At 48.7% G+C, this 25,396-nt stretch overlaps 9 protein-coding genes across 9 annotated transcripts; 5 read left to right on the top strand and 4 right to left on the bottom strand.

The window, feature by feature from the left end:
• Window positions 1–193: 193 nt before the first annotated feature.
• AO090012000252 (putative MFS transporter) lies at window positions 194–2,083 on the top strand (the record flags this gene model as incomplete). Its single annotated transcript, XM_001727247.3, has 4 exons — window positions 194–536; window positions 627–1,282; window positions 1,347–1,414; window positions 1,471–2,083. The coding sequence occupies 4 exons, from the start codon at window positions 194–196 to the stop codon at window positions 2,081–2,083; spliced, it is 1,680 nt and encodes a 559-aa protein (XP_001727299.1).
• Window positions 2,084–2,555: 472 nt separating this feature from the next.
• On the bottom strand, window positions 2,556–3,571 carry AO090012000251 (putative short chain dehydrogenase/oxidoreductase; the record flags this gene model as incomplete). The annotated part of the gene is made up of 2 exons (XM_001727246.1): window positions 2,556–3,235; window positions 3,298–3,571. The coding sequence occupies 2 exons, from the start codon at window positions 3,569–3,571 to the stop codon at window positions 2,556–2,558; spliced, it is 954 nt and encodes a 317-aa protein (XP_001727298.1).
• Window positions 3,572–6,403: 2,832 nt separating this feature from the next.
• AO090012000249 (putative gamma-tubulin complex component GCP4) lies at window positions 6,404–8,815 on the bottom strand (the record flags this gene model as incomplete). Its single annotated transcript, XM_001727245.3, has 1 exon — window positions 6,404–8,815. One exon carries the CDS (start codon window positions 8,813–8,815, stop codon window positions 6,404–6,406), a length of 2,412 nt encoding a protein of 803 aa, XP_001727297.1.
• Window positions 8,816–9,811: 996 nt separating this feature from the next.
• Window positions 9,812–13,091, top strand: ubaA (E1 ubiquitin-activating protein ubaA; the record flags this gene model as incomplete). The annotated part of the gene is made up of 4 exons (XM_001727244.3): window positions 9,812–9,891; window positions 9,969–10,054; window positions 10,108–12,892; window positions 12,953–13,091. The coding sequence occupies 4 exons, from the start codon at window positions 9,812–9,814 to the stop codon at window positions 13,089–13,091; spliced, it is 3,090 nt and encodes a 1,029-aa protein (XP_001727296.3).
• A 1,323-nt stretch (window positions 13,092–14,414) lies between these two features.
• Window positions 14,415–14,978, top strand: AO090012000247 (glutathione S-transferase family protein; the record flags this gene model as incomplete). The annotated part of the gene is made up of 2 exons (XM_023236393.1): window positions 14,415–14,728; window positions 14,768–14,978. 2 exons carry the CDS (start codon window positions 14,415–14,417, stop codon window positions 14,976–14,978), a joined length of 525 nt encoding a protein of 174 aa, XP_023091323.1.
• Window positions 14,979–15,415: 437 nt separating this feature from the next.
• Window positions 15,416–16,034, bottom strand: AO090012000246 (uncharacterized protein; the record flags this gene model as incomplete). Its single annotated transcript, XM_023236392.1, has 2 exons — window positions 15,416–15,500; window positions 15,649–16,034. 2 exons carry the CDS (start codon window positions 16,032–16,034, stop codon window positions 15,416–15,418), a joined length of 471 nt encoding a protein of 156 aa, XP_023091322.1.
• A 231-nt stretch (window positions 16,035–16,265) lies between these two features.
• On the bottom strand, window positions 16,266–17,833 carry AO090012000245 (uncharacterized protein; the record flags this gene model as incomplete). The annotated part of the gene is made up of 6 exons (XM_023236391.1): window positions 16,266–16,409; window positions 16,465–16,526; window positions 16,574–17,187; window positions 17,245–17,350; window positions 17,539–17,619; window positions 17,704–17,833. 6 exons carry the CDS (start codon window positions 17,831–17,833, stop codon window positions 16,266–16,268), a joined length of 1,137 nt encoding a protein of 378 aa, XP_023091321.1.
• Window positions 17,834–18,463: 630 nt separating this feature from the next.
• On the top strand, window positions 18,464–19,572 carry ssn8 (cyclin-dependent protein serine/threonine kinase regulator SSN8; the record flags this gene model as incomplete). Its single annotated transcript, XM_023236390.1, has 4 exons — window positions 18,464–18,623; window positions 18,683–18,892; window positions 18,948–19,479; window positions 19,527–19,572. The coding sequence occupies 4 exons, from the start codon at window positions 18,464–18,466 to the stop codon at window positions 19,570–19,572; spliced, it is 948 nt and encodes a 315-aa protein (XP_023091320.1).
• Window positions 19,573–23,645: 4,073 nt separating this feature from the next.
• Window positions 23,646–24,749, top strand: AO090012000242 (uncharacterized protein; the record flags this gene model as incomplete). The annotated part of the gene is made up of 2 exons (XM_023236389.1): window positions 23,646–23,921; window positions 24,609–24,749. The coding sequence occupies 2 exons, from the start codon at window positions 23,646–23,648 to the stop codon at window positions 24,747–24,749; spliced, it is 417 nt and encodes a 138-aa protein (XP_023091319.1).
• Between the last annotated feature and the right edge of the window lie 647 nt (window positions 24,750–25,396).

Here is a 25,396-nt window from a genome sequence, read left to right as displayed (position 1 = left end):
CGCTCTCCTGATCAGGAATGCCATACATACGCAATACTGTATCTCTTCTGCTCCAACACGATACTACCGTACCTCCTTATACGCCAAATGCAGGCTAGGGACTGTAAAGCTGGAGTGCAATTGTGGCTTATTCCCGTTTGAAGAGAGATGCTGTCTTGAGCTGCTAACAAGCGAACTTCCCGTGCTTCCTGAAATGGCCTCCTTGTTTCCTCAGCCGACCGAGGCCGCGTATTCCACGTCCAGTAACACAACGCCCTCACCCGTTCAATATACGCCTGTATCCGACAGGTCTGAGGATGAATCAGGGCCCCTAAACCGTCCCCCTCCGGGCTCATTGAAAGTGCAAACGCAATTTAGTGCTGATGAAGATGATCGTGACGATGGGTACGACTCATACGACGATCCCGAGGAGAAGCCCGATACTGGCTTTCCGAAGTATACGGCAATAGAAGAGAAGCAGATCGTGAAGAAATTCGATCGCCGACTAGTTCCATTCTTAGCGCTACTCTATTTACTCTCCTTTTTGGATCGATCTAGTAAGTGCTGATAGATTATGTCAAAAAGCAGCGAGATCATTGCCTCCAAACCATAGGTGATGTACGTATAGTAAACTAACACCGACTCAGATATTGGAAATGCCAAGATTGCTGGCATGACAGATGATCTTAAGCTTTCGTCTTCGCAATATGAATGGCTTCTTACAGCATTTTACATCACTTATATCCTCTTCGAATGGATGACTCTCATGTATCGTCTTGTCCCGCCGCATATCTACATTTCTCTCTGCGTATGCGGATGGGGCCTCGTCGCATGTTTCCAATCTCTAGCAACTTCATTCGGAAGCCTTATCCTCCTGCGCGCCCTTCTTGGGATTACAGAAGCGGCGTTTGGCCCGGGCGTCCCATTCTACCTATCGCTCTTCTACAAACGCGAAGAGCTCGCATTTCGAAACGGACTGTTCATTTCAGCGGCACCCCTGGCTTCGTCGTTTGCAAGTAGCCTCGCTTGGGTGATTGTCAAAATGAGCAGTAACGGCCCAATCGCCCCGTGGCGCACTCTGTTTCTAGTGGAAGGGTTCCCAAGCGTGATCGTCGCAGTATTCGCCTGGATCCTGATACCAGATTCACCCGGCAGCGCCTGGTTTCTCGGACCTCGACAGAGAATGGTAGCCGAGCTGCGAATGGAAGAGAGAAAGCCAGATCACCACGAGCCACGTCGAGGGAAGTTCAATTGGAAGGAGGTCAGAATTACGCTAGCCGATCCCAAGTCCTACATTACAGCCGTAAGTCCCCATAACCTCACATCAATAACCAACCCCTCTTCACTAACAAGAGCATATTCACCAGTTCATGTTCTTCAGCTGCAACGTAGCATTCAGCTCCATGCCTGTCTTCCTCCCTACCATCATAAAAGAGTAAGCATACACACAATCAAACATCTATCTAACACCTAAGGCTAACACAAAAACAGCATGGGCTACTCCTCCGTAACTTCACAAGCCCTCTCCGCCCCACCTTTCCTCTTCGCCTTCATCATAGTCCTCCTAACAGCCTACCTCTCCGACCGCAACCGCAAAAGAAGCCCTTACCTCATCACGCACGCTCTCCTCTCTTCAGCATCCTACCTCATCATCGCCCTAACAGGTCATTTCCATGCTCACCTCCCCGCAGCAGCACACACTACTATTCGATACCTCTGCGTCTACCCCGCAACAGCGGGCTTCTTCTCCGCCATCACCCTAATCATGACCTGGACTATGGACAACCGCGTCGCCAAAGAGGGTAAAGGCGCGAGTATCGCCATCATGAATGTGATTGGTCAGTGTGGACCGCTCCTCGGGACGAGGTTGTACCCCAGTGTTGATGGGCCGTGGTATGTCCGTGGGATGGCGACTTGTTCGTTCTTCATGGTTGTTGTTGCGATTTTGGCGTTCGTGTTGAAGGTTATGCTGCTGAGGGCGTGTCGCAAGGTTGAGGCAGAGGGAGATGAGATTGAAATGCACGGTGGGGAGGAGAGCGAGGTGCTTATGGGTGGAAGGAGTATTGGACGTCGTGTGGAGGAGAAATTTACGTATATCATCTAAGATAAATGGGTTTGGATTGACCACGTGGGAACTATATATGATTTGATACGATATGGCACATTTACTTGTTTAAACCTAGGACAAAACAAAATGTTCAATAGCAAGACACCTACCTATCAGCACCAAGACCCCAAAACAACCCCTAAAAGTAATAATTGAAGCAAGAAGACTAATTGGAAATCCAATTAAGAGCTCATATGTATGTCGATGCAAAATACATGCCGCGAGAAAAAAGGTATGTTAGAAGAACCCGATCAACCAACTATGCAATCAAACCAGCAAGCATAGAATGCGAACACAAAAGACACGCGTGCTCATGATTCCGACAAGACAAAAAGGCTATACAAGCAATCCGCGCCAAACAAATCCGTGTTTTTCCGTTGAACCCTATTTATACCCCCTTTCCCCCCAATTTTAACCACATCATATATAAGGTTGTCTTTTGTTTATTGTGCCAATATACACAAGGAATTTACCACGCGGTGTGGCCACCATCAATGAGCATCGTGCTGCCCGTCATGAAGCTGCTAGCATCACTGAGAGCGAAGAGGGCAGCACCTCTGAATTCCTCAGGGTACGCCAACCGCCCAAGCATGTTCTCTGCCTCCCAGACAGCCCGAGAGGCCGGGTTCTGCTGAAACACCTGCTCGACCATGGGGGTGATGATGTGACCAGGGCAGAGACTGTTCACACGGATACCGTGGCGGCCCCATTCCATTGCGAGCGAGCGAGCCAGCTGAATGACGGCCGCTTTGGAGGAGTTGTAGACAGGGGAAGTCATGCCCTTGTTGGCGATGAGACCGCTCATGCTCGCGATAAGCAGGATGGAGCCCTTCTGCTGGTAGTTGAACATCTGGCGGGCGGCAGCGGTGGCGGAGTTGAACACTCCGTTGTAGTTGATCTGCATGACTTCGTTCATGGCGGTTTGGGAGTGCTCGAGGGCGCTCTGGAGATGGTTGATTCCGGCGGCGGCGATCAGACCATCAAGACGCTTGTTCTGGCCGGCAATTTCGGCGAACACGTTGTTTACTTCTGCATCATCGCGGACGTCGATTCGGTAGTACTCCAGGCTGCCGCCGTAGTTGGTTTCCGAGTGCTCTTTTGCGGCCATGAAGTCTGGGTGGGGGTTTTCGAGGCGGTCGAGGCAGTAGACTAGATACCATGGCTGGTTAGTATGGTTGCTGAGAGGATTTCGTGGACAAGTTGGGAAGTACCTTTGGCGCCGGCTTCCATTAGGGCTTCGGCCATGGCTAAACCAAGTCCTCTTCCACCGCCGGTGATGGCGTAGACGCGGTCATTGAGGTCGAACTCCTTAAAACGATGCCCGTTCTTGATTGATTCCTTTGGAGGCATCCGCGTTTGAATGTGATGCGCTCCATGGGTAGTAGTAGTTGTGGAATATGAGAGTCGTGTGAGTGGGCGGAGGGTTGTGCTTGGTTGCCATGAACGGCTTGCTTGGAACAGCATCTGGGATAAGGCAGAGCGCATGGCTACGGTGTTGATAAATTAGAAGGAATTAAAAATTAAACAGAGATGCCAATAATAAAATGAGACGGAAATAGCACAGCAGGAGTAAATGCTACCACAGATTAAAACAAGTCTCAATCGCTTGGTCCCCATACTATCTACGGCGGAGGGCCTGGGGTTTATAGTCTCAGAGGGAGCAAACTGCGTGTGAGTAAGACATAACAACCGAAAGCGAACATCGTAGGCACTGCGCAAGAGAATGCGAATCAAGGCCAGCAGAAAAATCAAGCCGGCCGCGTGATACCTTGATGGGTCCGCCATTGGATTCTAGATTGCTTTCACGATGACTTCAGGGTGATCCAGATCCAATTCAACGCCTGGGAGGATCCATGGTACAGGGTCTAGTCCATGCACAGATTACAGTGGTAGAACCTTGCCACAGGGATGATGGGGGGTGAACCGGCATGGAGCGGCATTGGACACATAATCCCGAAGTGCAATTGTGGGTGCGGTTGTGTTCTAAGGAAACATCGTGAGTTTTTTGTTCAGACAATGGTTCATGGCCGAGAAGGGTAAGACAGATTGGTCAGTTGATCGAGGGATGACGATCACTAGGTTTGTGGAATGGTCCACCCAGCGCGGGATTCCCGAGTATGGGGAGACCGAGAATTGGCAGATGCTGGATCAGATTTCGGTTCGTGTCCCTCGCCATAGGAGCTCATAGCGGTCAATAAATTTGAAAACAACAAGGGGCAACAAGCAGGACACAACACAACAAAACAAAACAAAAATAAAGGAGGCAAACTGTGATGTCAATTGTAGGTAGTTCAATTGACATATTCAGTTATGAAAAATCCTGCTTCAATTGAGATTTTTTGCTTGGGTTGTATTGCGATGAGCTCACGATGGGTGTCTTTCCCAGCTAATACCGGGGAAGCGACGGTTACCCCGGCTTTCCCTTCTTTGCGGGAAGGCAATCCTCCAATAGCAGCCTCGGCATCGCAAGTGGTGGTGTAATCCGCCCTCACAGTGCCAAAGTACCTTCCCGCAGCAAGATAACACTGATTAGGGCATCCATTGCTTCTTTCATGGTTCTAGACAGTCAGTCTTGGACGATCCTTGCAGTATCAGTCCCAGTCTTTGGGTCATTCATCTTTCCAGAGTTTTTCTTGCCCAGGTTGTTTCTTCCCCACACTTTGCGTGTTTATAGCAACATTGCCCCACAAACCTATATCAAAAGTTCCAAACGTCGGTGGCCTGGAAACCAACTTCCGGTTGATTTGGTAACCCATACCTCCTTGGTATTGTTTTCTTTTTTTAGTTTCCCTTTTCTTCTTCATTTCTGCCAATAATATGCCACCACTCTCCCTCTTTCTGGCTCGCTAAGGATCCACGGCAGTACTTTTGCTACTTAGCGCATGAAGCTTCCGAAAAATGACAGCCCGAGACAACCATGCCTGAGCCGACAGCATAGGTAGACAATCTTTCCAATCCAAACATTCCATCCACAGGAACCCAAGATTCTTCGAGTAACCTGCCTGTTAGGCAGACCCAACCTCTTGATATCTGTCCCGTCTTCCCGGCCGGGGCAATGGTCCCCCTTACACCAATTTAGGGGCCTCATCATCACTTCAACCGTCCATGGTCAAGCGGGGCACAGTGGTCAAGCGTAAAAATTCATGTACAAAGAAGCATATCATCGCCTAGTTGGTCGGAGAATAAGCATCAAATTAAAATAGACACTGGCTGTTGAGATCCCGATAAATTAAGCTCTCCCCCTGTGGCTGAAGTTAGGGCCCAATCATCTCGGTTACCTATTTGGGTATTCCGTGAAAGGAACCCTGAATCATGTGTACCTTCACATTTTTTTCTTCGCTAGTGCTCACCTAACGCCGTATAATGATGTGCATGTAGGACGATATGCATTGAGGAGGTTTCCACAAGAGATTGGATATTGATCATTTGACATTGGTTGCGTCTTTGACCGCTGACACTGCCCGAGTTACATGGGGTTGCTTGCAATTGGCCTATGCGGTAGAATTCCAAGTTTCGTAATATTTCTTTCAAAAACATCCAGGGATCTTTCATTCTGTTATGGGCCAAAGTGCTGCTTCCTTGCTGTTCAAACTTTGCCACAGCTGGTTGCAGAAAGGATAATGTGTTGTATGTTGTGCGTATAATCACGTCATCATCCGGCCAACTGGACAAGCTTGGTTAGCCTCAATGAGAGAAAGTAAATTGGTTTTAGAAAGTATAACAGTAAGACATTTGAGTCCCATCCCTGAGTTGAGCCTCAGTGGCTTGCAGAGACGGAGGAAGTAAAATAAACATGAAGCTTCTAATCGGATCCAGCAGGTGTCAAGCCTGCAGGGGCTAACTAGATCCCGCCTAGTCGAAACCCAGGGTAAATGAAGGTTAAGCTTAACATTGTAGAGCCCAAGGCAAGGAAGGGCTACAAGAAATTGAATAGTGTCAATAGAGTATTGTATTCTATACGTGACTCTCTCTCTCTCTCTCTCTCTTCACCTCTTTCAGCGACTATAAGTTCTATTAGTAGATCTCCTGCCTCACACAGGAGATATGACGCCTACCATAGGCAGTGGTTATGCGGCAGGGTTTAGCACTAACCTTCGTGACACTGGCGTTGGCCCAGCCCCCGAGCCCACTTAATATTAGGGACCGCTTAGGGCGTGGCTTCCCCGGACCCTATCCCGTAGGTTAGTAGTTCTTCCCGAGTGTCGGGGGATGAGTTAGGCAGTCATGTTGCCCCATGACAATTGTAAATTCCTAAGTTTATGCTAAGAATACGTTACATGACCATACTCATAAATCGTTTCCCAGGAGTCGGATTTCCTAGTATCCCGCGTTGCCATATCCACCTGATACAAACGCTGCGGGCCCAATGCTTCCATTTGCGTTCCCGAAGTCTAACTTCATTAACAGTCGATCCACTCCGGCCGCCTTTCTGGGCACATAGTGGCCCAAGTTGGCCTCAGTACCTGTGCCATTCTGCTGGTACATTGACCAGTTTTCACGTGGGTTTTTTGACATATCGAACATGGTTCGTCCCTCCCCAGACCGGCTATCGTCGATGTCTTTCAGCCGTGCCACAAGAACCTTGATTCCAGTCTCAACTTCGCCTCGCGCTGCACTAAGTGATTGCCATACTTCCTTCTCTTCTCCGGCGTAATCGACCAAGGAGTCCACGACACCTTCGTCTGTCTCTAAATCCATGTTGCGCTGAATGCTTTCGAGACGGACCACAAGTGCGATGAAATGGTCGACACTGGTAAGTAGGAATCGAAGGGCTTTTGTGAAAGGTCTGTCGGTCAAAAAGAGTGCTTGAACCATGGTGAATAGGTACCGACGATGTGCGACCGTCAATGTTTCAGGATCATGCCGTGTCCTTGGTGACTGAATGGATCGGTCCAAGCCAGCTTCAGACATTTCCTCAGAGACCATGCTGTTATAGCTGGGCTTGCTCTTTGACGACGACGAAGTTCCAGGTCGGGAGTTCGTGGACGAGGCTGGGGCACCGCCAATCCACCCCCGGAAGTGTTGCCAAGAGCCATTGATAACCTCTCCTTGAAAAAAGCTGCCTACCTCTGACAAAACAAAAAGGGAAGCACTGCACGTAGCCCAGACAGGTCTCATCTGACGGGTTCGGATGTTGTCTCTTTGCCTCCCCGCTCTGAGCTTGTTCTGGCCAAACTGGGAGTTGCTCCTGGGTGGACCCAATGGGGATGGGTGGATCTTTCGCAGAAATGTGTGTTTCCAAAGGTCCCCCAAGTGTAGTTGCGCACGTCGAATACCCAGAAGATAGGAGTGAATTTTTGAATATATTAAAACGTCAGAAGCTGAGAGGAATAGATCCAAAGGTGGGTGCACTTGTGCTGAGAGAACTGTTGGGGATGGGAAAAGGAGGTCATCGAAAGGGATATCCGAGATGTTCGCTAAATGGTCAGACCCACCCGCTGAAGGTGTCGCCGCGACTGAGTGGCCTTTTCTTTTATCATTCATTGATAGCTGCAGAAGGCTTCTCGCAAGATCAAGCTCATCATCTACGGGATCTTCCTCGTTTTGCAAAGAATACAGCTCAGCTAACGCTTGTGACAAAGCATTCGCAACATCTCCCTCCTTGATGGAAAGTCCTTGGAGGCCCTCGGCAAATTTGCCTTTGGAAGCCAAATTTCCCGGTCGTCGATGTCTTTCGAGTAAACGAGCATCGGCATGCGATACAAGCGCCGACGCAAACTCGCCGCGTCTCAGCAACAAGAAATCATGGAGGACAGCCAGAATCTCGAGGATCTTAGGGAGCGGTAGCAGTTTAGAGAGTGTGCTTTGCGACAATGATAACCGAATGGAGTTTATGCTATTGGATAGTTTGGCGGTCGATATGGGTGATTTCAGTGTAGCAAAGTGCTCGATATGCTCTCCGTGTAGAGTGACAGGTGTAGTTGAAAGACCTGCTGGAGGACCTGTTCTAGAGCCACTGCGCTTTGCCCTGATAAGGTTCAATGTTTTCCCAATAAATAGTATAGATGAAGCTGCGTCGGGGGAGACAAATTTGGGTTGCAAGTCTGTTCGTAGAACAAATTGTGCCACAGCCGGGGTACGGTTGCTCTCGGCTATGCTATCCTCTTGAATGAAAAAGTCGTCCTTGCCTAGCACAGGAAGATTCCCATATAGCAGCCACGTTGACAGTTGCCTCATCCAAGCTGTTTCAGCGGCGCTGATCAGGTGCAGCGCCATCTCCCCAATGTCTATATATCCGGTTTGCGATTCCGCCCGAAGGTAATCGATCAGTGCTGCGCCCGTGCAACTCTGGTTGTTGGCTTTCTTGTGATTAGGAAGAATAAATCGGGCGACCTCCCAAAGCCATTCGAGCCGTCGGGTCCAAGGAGAGAATTCGCCAACTATCGTGGACAATGGCACAATTCCGTACCCACCAACATACCCGCTATCCTCCACCAAAATTGATTTTTCCACTTCGAGTACCTTTCGTTGAAAATCCCCAAGATGCTGTGTACTAATCGCAGTTGAAGCAGCTCGACATATGACAGAAGAGTGTGAGGAAGAGATCAAGGCCGTATGAGCTCGTAGTTTAGCATGGAGTCGACTCAGACGGGCAAGGGAGGCGAGGAGGGCTTTTTCCGGAGGCGACAGGAGAGGAAACGCATCCTCAGAGACTGTATCTTCTTCGGCATGGGCTTCGAAAAGTGGTGACGGTTGGCCGGAGAGGGAGAGAAGGATTTCGTGGAGCATTCTGTTTGGAGCTCTCTTCAGAAACCGTTAAAACATGTGCGTGATAAAGGAGCTAACACTATCTTGCAAGGTCAGCCTACCTTAAAGCGCTATTTTTGTCCGCGCTGGACCTTTTATGTTGCCAATATAAAAGTCCGCGTCCAAGAAGCTCGTACCGACACATATACGGTGGCCGACAGTCAATAGCTGCCGGTGGTTCTGCGTTCAGCCCGATATTGCGGCGCGTCGCGTAGATGCGCGAGATGCAGAGTATCTCCGTAGCTATGTAACTGATGGAGGGAGGCAATACTTGTTCTAAAGGGTGGAATCTATGGCTAAAAGTCAGTATGAGCTATATTGAGCTTTAGATACCTTCAGTTACCCATTGTACCCGTCATCATTATTTCCGTCACCGCCCTCAATTGAGCTCCCATACTAGGTGTATTTCGTGGTTTATTGGCAATTTGGCGGTCATCTTCCGCCCGCGGGGCAACGGCCAATCACCGCGCGCTACTGCTGAGTCAGCCACCGACAGCTTGTCCCTCTTACGTCGCTACTGGAGGAGACGTTTCCATCGTAACAACGTTGTCTCTTTTCCCCATCTTTCTCTGTCGTTCTGTCAGTTTGTTTTTTAGTCTCGCATCTCAAAGTTTTCTTCCTATCCCGCCATTTCCATCAGGAGGCTTTTGTACAATATCCTAGAGTGAAAACAATCACCGCCACCTTCCCGGTACTTTGACCGCTACCCCTCCTAAGCCCGCGCCAGGAGCTGTAGACTCGAGTCAAATAACTGTTGGAAAGTCTTGCTTGAAGGCAAGGCTTTCGGCTCTCAGATCGCCACAATTACCTCCGAAATTCCCGTTCGCGACGCTGCGAAGCTGGGAAAGCGAAGAGCGTCTGCCGACAAGTCCCCAACTCGACCGGAGAAGAAAATCATGACGGTATGCCCCAGTATCAACCATCCATTCCTAAAAATATTCTTCATCCACCATCGCTGACAAGATGTAGGACGTCGAAATGAACGTCGATAACCCACAGGAAACTGTGGAGAAGATTAAGCAGGGGGAGATTGATGAATCTCTGTACAGTCGACAGCTGTGAGTGCTCCCAGTATCCAGCTCCATATTTCACCTCGGAAATGGTTATACTGACTACTTCTCTTCTCTACCCTCAGGTATGTGCTTGGACATGAGGCTATGAAGCGCATGGGCACTTCGAATGTTCTTGTTGTCGGACTGAAGGGGCTTGGTGTTGAGATCGGTATGTACGACGGTAGCCGTATGCAGTACAGACAGCTCTAACAACTGTATCAGCCAAGAACATTGCTCTCGCCGGTGTGAAGTCTCTCACTTTGTACGATCCTGCGCCCGTTGCTATCTCAGACCTTTCCTCCCAGTTCTTCCTTCAATCCCAAGATGTCGGCAAGCCGCGTGCCGAAGTGACGGCCCCTAAGGTCGCCGAACTCAACTCATATGTTCCCGTCACGGTCCACGAAGGTGGTAACCTCGTAGATAACCTGGAGCAACTGAAACGCTACCAGGCAGTGGTCCTTACCCTCACACCCCTGAAGGATCAACTTGCTATTGCGGACTTCTGCCACAAGAACGGCATCTACCTCACCATTGCCGACACCTTCGGTCTTTTCGGTTACCTCTTTAACGACTTTGGAAAGAACTTCACCATCGGTGATGCTACAGGTGAAGAGCTTGTGAGTGGCATTGTGGCCGGCATTGATGAGGATGGTCTAGTGTCCGCTCTTGACGAGAGCCGACACGGTTTAGAAGATGGAGACTATGTGACATTCACCGAGGTAAAGGGCATGGATGGCCTGAATAACTCCGCCCCTCGCAAGGTTACTGTTAAGGGCCCTTACACGTTTCATATTGGTGATGTCTCTGGCCTTGGGACGTACCAGTCTGGCGGTATCTTTACACAGGTCAAGATGCCCAAGTTTGTCGACTACCAACCCTTGGAGGAGCAGCTCAAGAAGCCTGAGCTTATGATTTCGGACTTTGCCAAGTTCGACCGGCCGCAACAGCTACACATCGGTGTCCAGGCGCTTCACAAGTTTGCCGAGTGCCATGATGGCCAGCTTCCTCGCCCTCACAATGAGAGTGATGCCCAGGAGGTCCTCAAGATCTCTAACGACCTCGCCTCGAACCAGGAAGACAAGGTCGAGTTGGACGAGAAGCTCATTAAGGAGCTTAGTTACCAAGCACGCGGTGATCTCAGCCCCTTGGCCGCGTTCTTTGGTGGTGTTACAGCACAGGAGGTCCTTAAAGCTGTCTCGGGAAAGTTCAGCCCTGTTAAGCAATGGCTTTACCTAGACTCTCTCGAGTCGCTTCCGGCTTCTACTACCCGGTCTGAAGAGAGCTGCAAACCCCTTGGAACCCGGTATGATGGTCAGATTGCTGTCTTTGGTAAAGAGTTCCAGGAGAAGATCGCCAACACTACCCAATTTCTTGTTGGCGCAGGTGCAATTGGATGTGAGACCCTCAAGAACTGGGCCATGATGGGTTTGGGAACCGGTCCTAAGGGAAAAATTTATGTTACCGATATGGACCAGATCGAGAAGAGCAACCTCAACCGTCAGTTCCTATTCCGCAGTAAGGATGTTGGCAAGCTTAAGAGTGAGTGTGCCTCGGCTGCCGTTCAGGCCATGAACCCCGAGCTAGAGGGCAAGATTGTCGCATTGCGTGACCGTGTCGGGCAAGACACTGAGCACATCTTCAACGAGGAATTCTGGGAAGGATTGGATGGGGTTACCAACGCGCTGGACAATGTTGATGCCAGAACTTACGTTGATCGCCGTTGTGTCTTCTTCCGTAAGCCTCTCCTCGAGAGTGGCACTCTTGGCACCAAGGGCAACACCCAAGTTATCCTTCCACATATTACCGAGTCCTACTCCAGCTCCCAGGATCCTCCCGAGAAGTCCTTCCCCATGTGTACTCTGAAGAGTTTTCCCAACCGGATTGAGCACACTATTGCCTGGGCCAGGGATCTTTTCCAGACCTACTTTGTTGGCCCTCCCGAGGCTGTCAACATGTATCTGTCACAGCCAAACTACATTGAGCAGACGCTCAAACAGGCTGGCAATGAGAAGCAGACTTTGGAGCAACTGCACGATTTCTTGGTGGCCAACAAGCCACTGACTTTTGACGATTGCATTGCCTGGGCTCGCCATCAGTTTGAAGGTCAGTACAACAATGCAATTCAGCAGTTACTGTACAACTTCCCTCGAGATTCCAAGACCTCTTCTGGACAGCCTTTCTGGTCCGGCCCCAAGCGTGCTCCAACACCTTTGAAGTTCGATAGCTCAAACCCCACGCACCTCGGGTTCATCGTTGCCGGCGCGAACCTCCACGCTTTCAACTATGGAATCAAGAACCCCGGAGCAGACAAGGAATACTACCGCAAGGTCGTCGACAATATGATTATCCCTGAATTCACGCCCAAGTCTGGCGTGAAGATCCAGGCAGATGAGAATGAGGCCGACCCGAACGCTGGAAACGCTGGCTCATCTTTCGATGATAACGCGGAGATCCAGCGCCTTGTCGACTCGCTGCCATCGCCGAAGTCACTTGCTGGATTCCGCTTGAACCCAGTTGAGTTCGAGAAGGATGATGATACCAACCATCATATTGACTTCATTACGGCGGCCAGCAACCTCCGAGCCGACAACTACGAAATCCCCCAGGCTGACCGCCATAAGACTAAATTCATAGCTGGCAAGATCATTCCTGCTATCGCGACGACCACCGCGCTGGTTACTGGACTCGTTGCCCTAGAGTTCTACAAGATTATCGACGGCAAGGATGACATTGAACAGTACAAGAACGGCTTTGTGAATCTTGCACTTCCGTTCTTCGGTTTCAGTGAACCCATTCCTAGCCCCAAGGGCAAATACCAGGGCAAGGAGGGTGAAGTGACCATTGATCAGCTTTGGGATCGCTTCGAGGTGGACGATATTCCTCTGCAGGACTTCCTCAAGCACTTCTCTGACAAGGGTTTGGAAATCAGCATGGTCAGCTCGGGAGTGAGCTTGCTGTATGCCAGTTTCTATCCTCCCTCGAAGGTGAAGGACCGTCTCCCATTGACGTACGTATTCTCTTAACCCCGATTTCTCTACTAAGTTGATTAACTAACGTTGGTATGTAGGATGAGCAAGTTGGTGGAGCATATCAGCAAGAAGCCCGTTCCGGAACATCAAAAGAATATCATCTTTGAAGTTACGGCTGAGGATACAACGGAGGAGGATGTCGAGATCCCTTATGTGATGGTGAAGCTGAGGAAGTAATGTGCCGCATCTACATAAAATCTGGCCGCTAGAATATGGCCCCTATGGTACCTCAAGTTTATAAACAATGATATATGACTTTTTTCTTCTTCAGAATGATACACGTTCGCCTTGGTGCTTTTGCAGTGTAGAGCAGAACATATTGCTATACATCTGTAGGTGATCTAATTTTGATGAGCATGTGTAATCCAACGAAAAATAGTAGAGGATTCTTTGTCATCTATTGTTGTCTGTTAAACCGTTCGATTGTAATAGGTAAGCTCCAGATGTCGGAATCTAGACCGAGCCGAGTGCTTTGTCAGGTGTTATGTGATTCCGCCGTAAGCAGCGGGACTAACGTCATAGGCTGTCCCCGCCATTGGTTCTCCAGCAATATAGCTTTGGTCCTCGATGGCTACTTAATTCTTGAAAAACACGACCCCTCCCTTCAGATATAACTCCTCCCATGTCTCGTATTTATTCTGCACTGCGTCGAACCCAACAGATCTCGCAATTTATCACCCAACCCAGAATCATCACATCCTACAGAAGCTCCGTCAGCCCCATACAGCTCCTCCCCTCTTCAACGCGCAGTATGTCGGTAAGCTTATACCAATTGCTCATAAAACAGCTTTTGAGCTCCTTATTGAGGTTATATCGCTACAGACCGGTAATGCCGATAAGATCACCGACTGGGTCAGTCGCAATGACAAATCGGGCGAGTTCAAACGCCAGACTTCCATCTTCCGCAATTGGATCTCCAGAGAAGCCGGCGCGGAATTCCCCCCAGAAAAGGACCGTTATCATCTCTATGTCTCCTATGCTTGTCCATGGGGTGAGCAATACCTTCTATATTCTATCCTTCTTTTCCTTTTTTTTTTTTTTTTTTTTTTTTTCTAGCGTTCGTAATCGGATGTTTAATCACTAACATCGTCTCTAGCACATCGCACACTGATCACCCGGAAGCTCAAGGGTCTGGAAGATTTTATCACCTTCACATCTGTGCACTGGCACTTGGGCGAGAAAGGTCCGGAATCTCCAAGAAAAATACGCAAAGTACGAGTGAACTAACCAGCGACTCCAGGCTGGCGCTTCGTGACCTCAGATGAAAAGCTCCCCGGAGAAAACACCACCCCAGACCCATTACACTCTGATGTCACCCACCTCCGGGACATCTACTTCGCCAACGACCCAGACTACACAGGCCGATTCACTGTCCCAGTGCTATACGACAAAAAGACACAACGTATCGTAAGCAACGAGGTAAAGTCAACTTCCCCAGCTAACCCCCAGACGACCTCGTACTAACACAAAACTCCCCTCCAGAGCGCCGAGATAATCCGCATGCTTTACTACGAATTCGACGACCTCCTCCCCGCGAACTCTTCCCAAAAGCTTCTCGACCTCTACCCAACCAGCCTCCGTAGCGAAATCGACACTTCAAATGAGTGGATCTACAACGATGTCAACAACGGTGTCTACAAGTCCGGCTTCGCAACCACACAAGAAGCCTACCAGAAGAACGTGACAACGCTCTTCTCCTCCCTCGACAAGATCGAAGCCCACCTTCAGAGCAATGCCTCGCCGTACTTCTTCGGTTCAGCGCTCACCGAAGCGGATATCAGGCTTTTTACGACCATCGTGCGGTTTGACCCTGTGTATGTGCAGCATTTCAAGTGCAATATCCGTGATATCAGGTCCGGGTATCCCGCTATTCATCGCTGGTTGAGGAATTTGTATTGGGACATTCCGGCGTTCCGGGAGACGACGGAGTTCGAGCATATCAAGTTCCATTATACGAAGAGTCATACGCAGATTAATCAGTTCGCGATTACGCCTGTTGGGCCGGTGCCGGATATCTTGCCAAAGGATGAAGAGGTTAGGGCTGCTGCTGCTGTGAAGAAATAGAGGGGACAATGGAATGAATTTCTTTCTGCGTGATATGCCAATAGCTAACTTTCGGGTGGCCGGAGAACTGTGAATGAGAATGATTATGCTTTTATTTTAGTGAATATATATGTTCTAATGCCACAACAGTAAATAGCATGGACCGAAAGCCTTCGCAGGTCTAAATATATGTAAATATAGAGTAGGCCGCCCATATCTGGACAGTCGGGGAATCCAATAGGTATACAAATGGAAAATCAAAGTGACGATATGAGCAGAACTCCGTGAATATGCTTTGTGGCACGACGCCGTGCCATGCTAATGAGGTCAATTATGCAGCCCGGCCGAGATGCTGTGTGATAGCACACGAAGTAGATCTCACGGTGCCGAGAACGTAACGAGAAACAGCAAAGTCGTTCGAAGACTATGCAAAACTGGGAAAAGTAAAGGCCTCCCCGCTATCTGAAAAAAAGAGTAAGCCAAAGGTGGAGACCATATGTTATTTCCATCCAAAAGCGATAAGAGGTGCCGTAGAGGGAATGGCTTGAAAGGGTATCTTGACAAATGTTCTGAATATCGATGGAAATAAGCTGGAAGATCGAGAAAGCAACTGGAGCAGACCCCGAGCGTATGTCTGAGCCATTATTGATTCCTAGGCTGGGCCCAGGCCGTAAAGCTTTCTTAGCTTTACCTCAGACCAAGCATTCGTTTCGAGTTTTCATACACGACGTAGCTTATGGATACGGCAGGAGCAACCTTCATAAGGTTCGGAGTGATTCCTTTGTAGAGGCCGCGGAAACCTTCGGTCTGAATGGTTTTGCGAGCGACGTCGCCAATGCTATTATAGGTTGCGGGGTGGAGAATAGTGCCCTGGGCCTGTAGCCGTGTGCGGAGGACGTTCAGTGGATAAACAACGGAAGCGCTGAATCCTCCGCTTATCGCGCCGATGGCTCCCGTGGTGAAATTGTTCAGTGGGACATCATCCTCATGGCAGTGATGGAGGCGAGCTTTCCGTGCTAGTAATCCGCGCTTTAGGTACTCGAAAGTCGTCAAGTCAATAGCGGCATATGGAAACATGCCAACAAGGCCAAGAGGCAAGCCACGAAAGAAGCCGAGTATACCATGCTTATTCAGAACCTTCCGGGCAGTAGCTGCGATGAGTTTGTTACCTTTCAGACCACCTTCCACAGTCTCACATTGCATCCGACTGTCAGGATCCATTAGCCTCGGGTGAACAAAAAGCTAGATGCATCAGGTGACTTACAATTTCAAAGTGTCAAGGGGATAGACAAAACATCTAGCACTGCATTAGATGATGGTTCCATGCACAGAAGACTGTTTAACATACTGGGCAACCATTCCACCGCACCCTCCAGACAAAAATTGCGACGTTGGTGCAAGCTGTTTAGGGTCATTATGACCTTCAAGACGAGCGAATGCGCGTTTAGCAGACTATGACATATTAGTGCCCTGCTAGAAACCCACTTGAACAGCCTAACAAGCTAACCTCATATGCGCCAAATTTGATGGCTGATTCAGGCATGACCTTCAACACATTCAACCCATTACCTATGACGATTAGATTGGGTCTGTGTTTCAAACTTCAGTCGACGAACCTGCAAATAAGCTTCGTATGCCTCCAGCACGCCACAATTCCTTGACAGCATCGGCAAGGGATTTAGATGCATTCCCTGCCGCCCGCAGCGGAGCACCATCCTTCGCCGCACAGACAGCTGCCGATTTCGCACCGGTCTGGGCAATAAGATAGACTTTAAGTCTATCTAGAGGTGCCGTTGCTGTCCTTGATACGGCACCTGCAATCCCGCCGGCAATGAAATAACCTAATTGAGGAGTGTTCTCTGTCAACTTTCGTTCATAATATCGGAAGGACATCCACATGGCGACAGTCCTGGGTACGGGCAGCCACTCCAATTCGGAGTCACCGTCTAAGAGTACAGAATCATTCTCAAGCGCGACCCCAAAGTTGAGTGCCCCACCAACTTCCGCATAGGCTGCCGGGATGAGGGCTGCCAATACGTGAACTGGGAGAATATTGTACAAAAGGTTCTTTATGGCCAAGATATAACGCTTAGGAAACGAGTGGTCTGTACCTAAACCCTGTAGATCATTGATGTGGACATCTCCTTCCGGGTTTAGATTTCCCGTGGCCGTGTAATATGACAGGACAGCGCGCAAGTTGGAGTAGGCAGGCAGGAAGAGAAGGAAATCCCTATATATCACCAGGATTAGCCATAGCCAAGGTTCACTTGACCGATGAGGCACGCACCTCCACTCCGGATAAGAAATGACACCGTCGCTGTTCGTGTCCACGTCCGCAAAGAATGCGTCCAGTTTAGCGCTGGAGACCGTCACGTCGGCTTTGGAAAATGCGGCTTTGAGTTCGTTCTTGTCGATTTCTCCATTGTGATTACGATCGATGGTCTGGAAAAGCTGCCATAGTCCTTGCTCGGTATGATCGACAAAGGTCCGGAATTCTGATGATCATTAGGTCGGTAAAGAGACTGGCGCCCAGCCAGCTGCGACAGGAAGACAAGTCATGATCCACTGCGTGTGATCTTACCGGAGTAATCAATATACCCGTCACCATTGGTGTCAACCGCTTTCAAGACATTCTGAAGCATGCTATCCGCATTTTTGAGGGCTGTGGGGTAACAGATCAAGAGCAGGCGGGTCAGTCAGCTGCGCAGCAAGCACGAGACTAAGTCATAGCGGATGATATGCTCACGGTGATCAATCTTTTTCAGCCCCTTTTTTAAACCATTGAGATCGAGACGGCCGTCCTTCCGGGCACCTAAGCTCTGCCAGAGTTTCGTGACTCGTTCGTCACGTTCATCTTTGGATTCGCCGGGTGCCATTTTTCGGTTGTAAATTTATCATCGGCTATCCGACATTATTTTCAAGGAGGGGTCACGGGACTTGAGAGCGGAGGTGTCCCTGTCAAAACAGGGTGGTAGTAGGGTAGACTGCGATAATAGCTTGTGCATCGAATCTGTGGAGCTAGTTTATAAAGAGAGGAGAGGTTCCGCATACATTGGTATGTCTCTGGATGGGGCTCCGGCTAGCCGTGAGAAATCAACCCGCGATGATTTGCTTCTCTTACGACATACGCCGGAATAAACCTTGACTCCGGTCCGGACTCACGGGACTGGAGGCCCAGCTCCGCTATACCACTTTGGGAATCTCATTAGGTCACCTGTTCAGATGTCTCGATGTGGATGATATCAGTATACATGTGCGATATTTTCGATGACCTAAGGAAACTCGCGAATTAGGTGTCTCTAGCGCACGGTTGCTTGTCTATAGTGTTTCTTTGTGCCGATAGAATCGGGTTGATTCGGCCTTTACAAGAGCTCCGAACACTTGGATGACACATACATCCCTGATTATCATCGGGTCTTCTTTATGATGACAACGATTTCAGTCACGACTGCTTAAAAGTCTCGAACCCTTTATTAATTAACTTTTTCCGGCCATTTGTCATTGCCATGGCTGCCAATTATTGGGCGTCGACTCAACGTCGACATTGGTTGTTTACGAAAGAAAGATTGGCAGACATTCGGGAGTCTTTTAGAGAGAGAGATAAGGCCGCGCATTCGCAGTTTCCTCTGCCGGATCAGAGGCTGCTAAACATCTACTTCAGCCAACGTGAGATCTGATAATCTTTGAAGGTCTCAATTAGATTTTTAGACTAAACACTTCAACAGAACTCATAAAACTTGGGAAGAGGATGTCAACTAGACAACAAGCACTCGCTACGGCTCAAGTATACATCAAACGGTTTTATACTAAGAACGAGATAAGACATACCAACCCGTATCTGGTAGTCACCACTGCATTCTATCTCGCCTGTAAGATGGAAGAATGTCCTCAACATATCCGGTTTGTGGTCGCAGAGGCCCGAAACTTTTGGCCCGGTACGAACAGCCTTGGGGGTAGTCTTCTTTTTGTTTGTCGCTGACTTACCGGTAGAATTCATTGCTCCGGATGTGTCAAAGCTAGGCGAATGCGAGTTCGCTTTGATATCCGAAATGAACTCACAGCTCATCGTTCATCATCCATATCGGACTTTATCCGAGCTCCAACCGGAGCTATCGCTTACATCAGATGAAGTAGCCCTGGCATGGTCCGTCATCAATGATCATTATCTTACCGATCTACCATTACTATACCCACCTCATGTGATTGCGGTCATGGCAATCATCGTTGCTGTTGTCTTTAAACCAAGCCAGACGAGCTTCCATGGGACTGCCGCCCCACTGGCCGGAGCGATGCGAGATGGAGGGATGAATATCCTCGCAGCTTTGGGAGATAAGAATGGCGCTGGTCCGCCTCCCCGAATTCAGAAACTTGTCGGCTGGCTTGCCGAGAGTGAGGTTGATATTCGAGCTGTTATTGAATGCACCCAGGAGCTGGTGTCTCTGTATGAGATCTGGGAGAATTATAGCGAAAAGCACTGTAAGGAACTACTCGGCCGAATGGTGAAGAGCAAGAATCTGGACAAGTGAGATTATTTATTGGGCTCATTATACTATCTTGCATTTCTAGTAGAATCGGGGCAGTTTGCTTTTGCGTTGCATTCAGGGAGTTTGGGTAGCATTACATATCAAACATGCGCAGTGTTACGGGAACAGATGTAGATACACCTTTACTCTATATATCTACTACAATTTGATAAGCCGGCATGACTTCCTAGCCTCAGGCTGTTAATGAAGGCATATAATACTGACCATAGCTTTCTTGTCTCATTCTTTTCGAAACGGTTATAAATTTATCTTCGGCTTACATTGCTGATAATGAGTCAATTGACAGCATATTGGAAAATATCATATGGCAAAATAGCTATTAATATGCCTTGCGATCGATCTACATTCATTTGGCATAAGGCTAGATGCATCTACGAACGACGAGCGCAACACCAAGGTCCAGGTCGATTTCAAGGCCATTTCCAAATGCATAATCAGCTCAGCAAGCATCCAAGGCACGTGCAGGCATAGGCACATATCAAGCCTCCCTTGCTGCCTGATACGATACTTCACAAAACAGAATGGCCTGGAATTTGTGGCGACATCCCAAGTGAAAAGATTTATAAGCTGCACTGCCTGTTTTCTGTATCTGAATAGAGAGCGTACGGTACAGCATATACATACATATGTACATGCCTACGTACTACTAGAGTATCACACAGAACGCAGGGAGGTACTTTCTGAAAGACTAGGCCTTGTCTCAGAAATGTCCAGAGTCCATGTGCGAATGCTTAACTGAGGGGCTTAGATCGTCATGCTAAATAATGCGTCATGGAGTCCCCATTGTCAAAACGCTTTGAGAAGGGGGGGGTTGTCTCGATGTCCACGGAACGGCTGGCAGAGGAAGTGACTGAATTTTGGATCGCCAAGGGGCCCCAGATATCGATGGATCTAAAGATACGAGAACCAACCATTCCTTCAGTTGAACCCACCCGTGCGCTTGCAATAAGATCGGAAAATTAAGATCAGTAGTGGAGCATAAAACAGATGTATGCGCAATCGTGTCGGTGTGAGTCTTTTGCAACTCCTTGAGCCACCGACGTTCCATACATAAGATCTTGTCTTTGGAGACAAGGGAGACGACAGTGGCTGATTGGACACGAAAACTCAATTGAGACTGGAACACGGGCGCTTCCTGAGACTTGCCCAGCAAGACAGGAGTAGATCGTGTTTCACACCCCTTGCTTTTTGGGGTACGTTAGCTTCGGTTGCCTTCGAATGATGTACCACATTTACTCCGACACTGGGGTGGCCTATAGGATCGCTTATGGCTCGGTCGCTGGTTCGGGGTAATCAACCGGAGAGAAAGCAAACAAGCGACATCTGCCGTGCAGCCTGGTCTGTGTCGTTGAATTGTGAAGATTCCTGCATCGAATCTACATATCAGTTGTGCCTATACACATGTATTGTTTCTTGCCCTTCCTATTCTTCTCATTATCTACCGCCAACATTATACTCTGTATACAACTTCCTAGTTGAGAGAGCACTAGAATAGTTGGAAAATGAAAAGTATAAGACTCGTATAATGTCGAAAATTAATCGACGAAATATGACTTATCATTAATAATGACATTATCAACAGAGTTCTAGTCAAAGAGGGGCAGGTGTATGGCTGGGAGGGCGGAAATCCATCTCATCGAACCAAAGGGGCGGTGAGATGAAGATGCCGTCTTTCAGGAACATTTCGCAGTATTGAGTTGGTCTCAAAACTAAAAAAGCCCTCAGGCTCATGGGCACCAAGTTTACCATGCAGCGTTAGGGCCACTGGCACCAATGGCGGATGGGTACCCAACGCTGCACCTGAGATAATCGGGAAAAGGATAGTACTAGTCACCCATCCCCAGGAGTCCATGTGTAGGGCTTGCAGGAGGTGTGACCCTATCAATGCCATGATGCTGTTCCAGTAACCGCCAGCTTACCTCGCAGTAGTCCCACACAGTGCATATCGCATAACGTACTAGTTATTCTACCCTCCAACCACTCGTCTATCTCATTCAAGTCGGGGACTCTAACAGGGAATTGATGGAGGCCCAGGCGATCAAAGCACATACCCGGTACCATGCGTCGGGAGCGTTTGACAGCAGAATCCAGATATGTATCTATTATTATCTTTTTGTGATGATGATGAGCAAGCGCCGTTACTTGACTAGTTCGTTTCACAGGACGTGCAGACCACATTGTGGCTGTAGCACCGCCCGCCTTTTAAAAGCGGCATGAAAGTCCTGGGAGAAGATCCGACGTTACGGGAGAAATCAGTATTACATTATCTCTATGGCACTTCAGCAGTATTGTTGTTGTTGTTGTTGTTGTTGACTTTTGACTCCGTACTTCCAGCTCTCAATGGGGTCCTGTTGTCGCTGGTCCCAAACAACAACAAAACAAATAAATAAATCGAATTACCTAAATTTACCCCATCAATTTTCCACCCTGAGTCAGATAACAGAAAAAGTGCTTCGGTTCCATGACGGTATGCATCATACAGTTTTGTATCCCGTACACCATTATGACTGAATAAGGTAGTTATTATCACACCCAATACCTGAATTAGTGCTCCTTTACAATGGGGGATTTTCAGATCAGGTGGAGGATAGACTTTTACTTTGGAAAACTGTCGAAGCCGCGAAGACCGCCTGGCCCTCTATGATTTGAATGGTTGGGGGAAACAAGGATCCGCTTTAGACTTCCAGGACCAAGTGGCACGGTTCAAGGGAAAGGTACCGAAAATGATCACAGCAAATCATTCTCTCCCAAAGGGGTGGGGTGGAGCCTACATGTTGCAAATCATTACCCGCACATGTCGTCGTAGGCGTTTTCTCCCTTTTTCCTTTTTGTCTGTCTTCGGAAATGGGTACCACATTCTTCCCCCCATCATGTTCATGAACATGCCTTTGAACCCGCCTTCTCCTGCAATTATGTGAGGGAAAAGAAAAATTCAAAATGCTCCATCTAGTAGGGCAAAACAGACACATCCGCTCTCTTCCTCGTTATTGGCAATAATATGATGTAGTTCCTCGTCATTCCTATGCAGACTCGCCACGATCTTCGTAGGTCTTACAAAATACTATTGTAGATCCACAGCCGTTTTCAATAGTCCGTAGTACGCCAGTCGTCATTCCACAGTGTGAACGGCCATGATGTAGTAATATGTACGCATCATACAACAGGCAAGTCGGATGCACAACCTACTAGCCATCGTACCATCCATCGTATTGGAGCTGTACGAGCGGGTATTGGTTCGTCAAGAAAATGTGAGAACAGCCTTAAAGACCAGGCTGACACACTAGGGCCGGGCATTGGCCGACAGCCACTTATGCTCGATCAAGTAATGCCCAGATATCAGGTCTCGAGATGGTGGAGGTTCTCTACCCTCGATAAGGATTAGGGCGAAACTTACAACGTCACTCTATTCCACTTTGGTAGCCGCCTCGAGCCGCTCTGGAATTTAATGATTGGCTGCTGATCCAAAGTGGCAGTAATATCTCCACTTAGAGTTCACTTGGACATCAGTTATTGGCTTCTGATACCTAGACTTGCCACTGAGCTGCCGCCAACGGCTCTCTGGTTGGGTGACCTTCTGCCCTAAAACTGGTGCGTGACCTCTGCCAGTAGCGCAGGAGGGTCGGAACGGAATTGTTACGAAACTTACCACAGCACATATGTGCCGGAAAAGGGGAACTCTTGTTGATCGCCGGGGGTACTAGTACGGTACGTTACAAATGATTCCCTTGCAATGCTCCACTCACTCAGCCCCAGCCGAATAACACTTGCAGCCCCTCTTACTTTCGCCTCCGTCCACTCCGGGCTCTTTTTCTTCGCTCCCGGTCTTCTTTTCAACTTCTTGTCCCGCCATCGATCAGTGATTCCCCATCCCACACAACCACTAAACGCATTTTCGTCTCCGACCTTTCGCTACAATTTTCTTCTCGTCTCCTTCAGTAATATTTCTCTTTCCTCTCGTGATTACTTCTGCCCTATCTTCACTTACATTCCACCGACCCTTCGTCATTCTCCCTACTATTTCTTTTTAAAAGTCTGTTTATCCTCAGGATTCCAGCGTGCTGGTCCCTTGTTTGTATCCACCTTCAAGTCTTAAACGATATAACGGCTCTGTTTTTACCGTTTTATTTACTACAACTACACCAATATGTCGGCATCAATCTTCTTCCAGCAACAGCAGCATGCTCACCACGGTGCCGCTGCGCACATGCAACCTTCGAATAACCACCACGGCGGACGCTCTCGGCGAGGACCTAAGATGGCCGCTCAAAACGCCCAGCGCCAGTTCCGGGGTGTAAAAAGCATGAGGGAGCTCGCTGAAGCTCCCGCGGTGACTGCCTTCCGCGCGAGGTTCGAGGCTGGACGGTCTTTCGACTTGGACGACGACTTGGAGTTCTGCCCCAGTCTCCTGACCGAGGACGATGTATGTTTTTCCTCAGCCTGAGCATCGGCTCCCTTGACCCTTCCATACTGGAAATCGTCTTCCTCGTATAGTACAGGACAATCTTCTAACATACACCCGAACCTCTACAGCTTCACTCAATTCATTCCGCTGGCTCAGATCGGTCGTCTCTTTCCAGTGGCTCACCCGATTCGTCCCCTCTCCAGCATCAAATTCAGCCTGTTCAGCAGGTGACACCGTCCATCTCTCTATCTCCCGCATCCAGCAACTCATACGTCCACTCCGGCGTTACCGGTAATCTTAATCACGTGAACTTCCAGCAACCATCTGCGGTCCGCACCCGCAAGGTTATCCCTATCGTCAACCCCCATACTGGCATGACCTTGACCAGCCCGCCTACGTCCATCTCTCCGGCCTCGATGCAGAATGTTCAGCGTCGCTGGTGAGGACCGCTATCTTACCAGTCGCCATGTCACTAGCCAAGGGCCTGCGCCCATGACATGTCTTCCACTTCGTCCGGCTTCTGCATCATTGGGGTTCCCTAACCGCGGGTCTTAATTTTCGTTGTTTTGCTTACTATTTGACATGGCCATCGCATCTCTTACGACTAAACCGATATATCCTTTTCTCCGCGATAAAAGGCTAAATCATTGTTTCCTCTTGTATATACACCCTCCTCCGATGACGATCTTGAGCACTTTTATCTAGAGTGATGCTTTCGACTTTCTGCGAGCGACGGCGCCTGCGATTCGATTTTTGCATTTTCACATTTCAGACGATACCTTGTTTTTTATTCTTCGGTTAGGGAAAATACGTCCTTTTGACCTCGTGTCGTTTTGGCCGCGATGATGTATAGAAAGTGCGGCGATCTGCCATATTGGCGCGCATTTCTTTTTGGTCCGGAGTTTTTTCTTGGTGTCCTTTGGCGACTCTGCAAGATACTCAGCGGTTTGCCATCTATTTCTGATATCCATGGTTGGTTTTGGGTGGGTCGGATTTTTTTCATGCTTTTAGGGATCTAGAAAGGTGGAAACGATATACGTCTGCATTGATTGGGCCTGTGAATTGTTCGGGATGTCTTGTGTGTTTGTTTGATCTTATATTTCGCATTTGTGCCTTTACCAAATTTTTTTCTTATTCTTTCATGTATATGGGTTGGAGATGGGTGACATTTCTATGTTGTTGCTTCTGGCTAACGGCTGTGAAAATCCATGGACTGGATGTGGAGTTTGTCTCGGGGTCTGTCTGGCAGACATAGACCGGTTTTACTTGAAAACTATGTTCTTTGTCGTGAATCGACCATCAAATTTGCTTCATTTGTTCCACGTTGACTCGTTTGGATATTTTTGATATATCTGGGAACTCCCGGAGAGTGATGCAGTGTATGATCTTGTGTTCCGTTCGCTTTTGGGCATTCCGTCATTCCATCCCATTTCCTTTGTCTATATGTCTTCTTATCTTAAGCTATGCGGGTAATGCCTAAACATAGTTGTGAG

Source organism: Aspergillus oryzae, chromosome 4 (assembly GCF_000184455.2).
Source record: "Aspergillus oryzae RIB40 DNA, chromosome 4".
Taxonomy (NCBI): Eukaryota; Fungi; Ascomycota; class Eurotiomycetes; order Eurotiales; family Aspergillaceae; genus Aspergillus; species Aspergillus oryzae.
The sequence above is the reverse complement of the archived record's forward strand: the minus strand, read 5'-3'. Positions and strand labels throughout refer to the sequence as shown.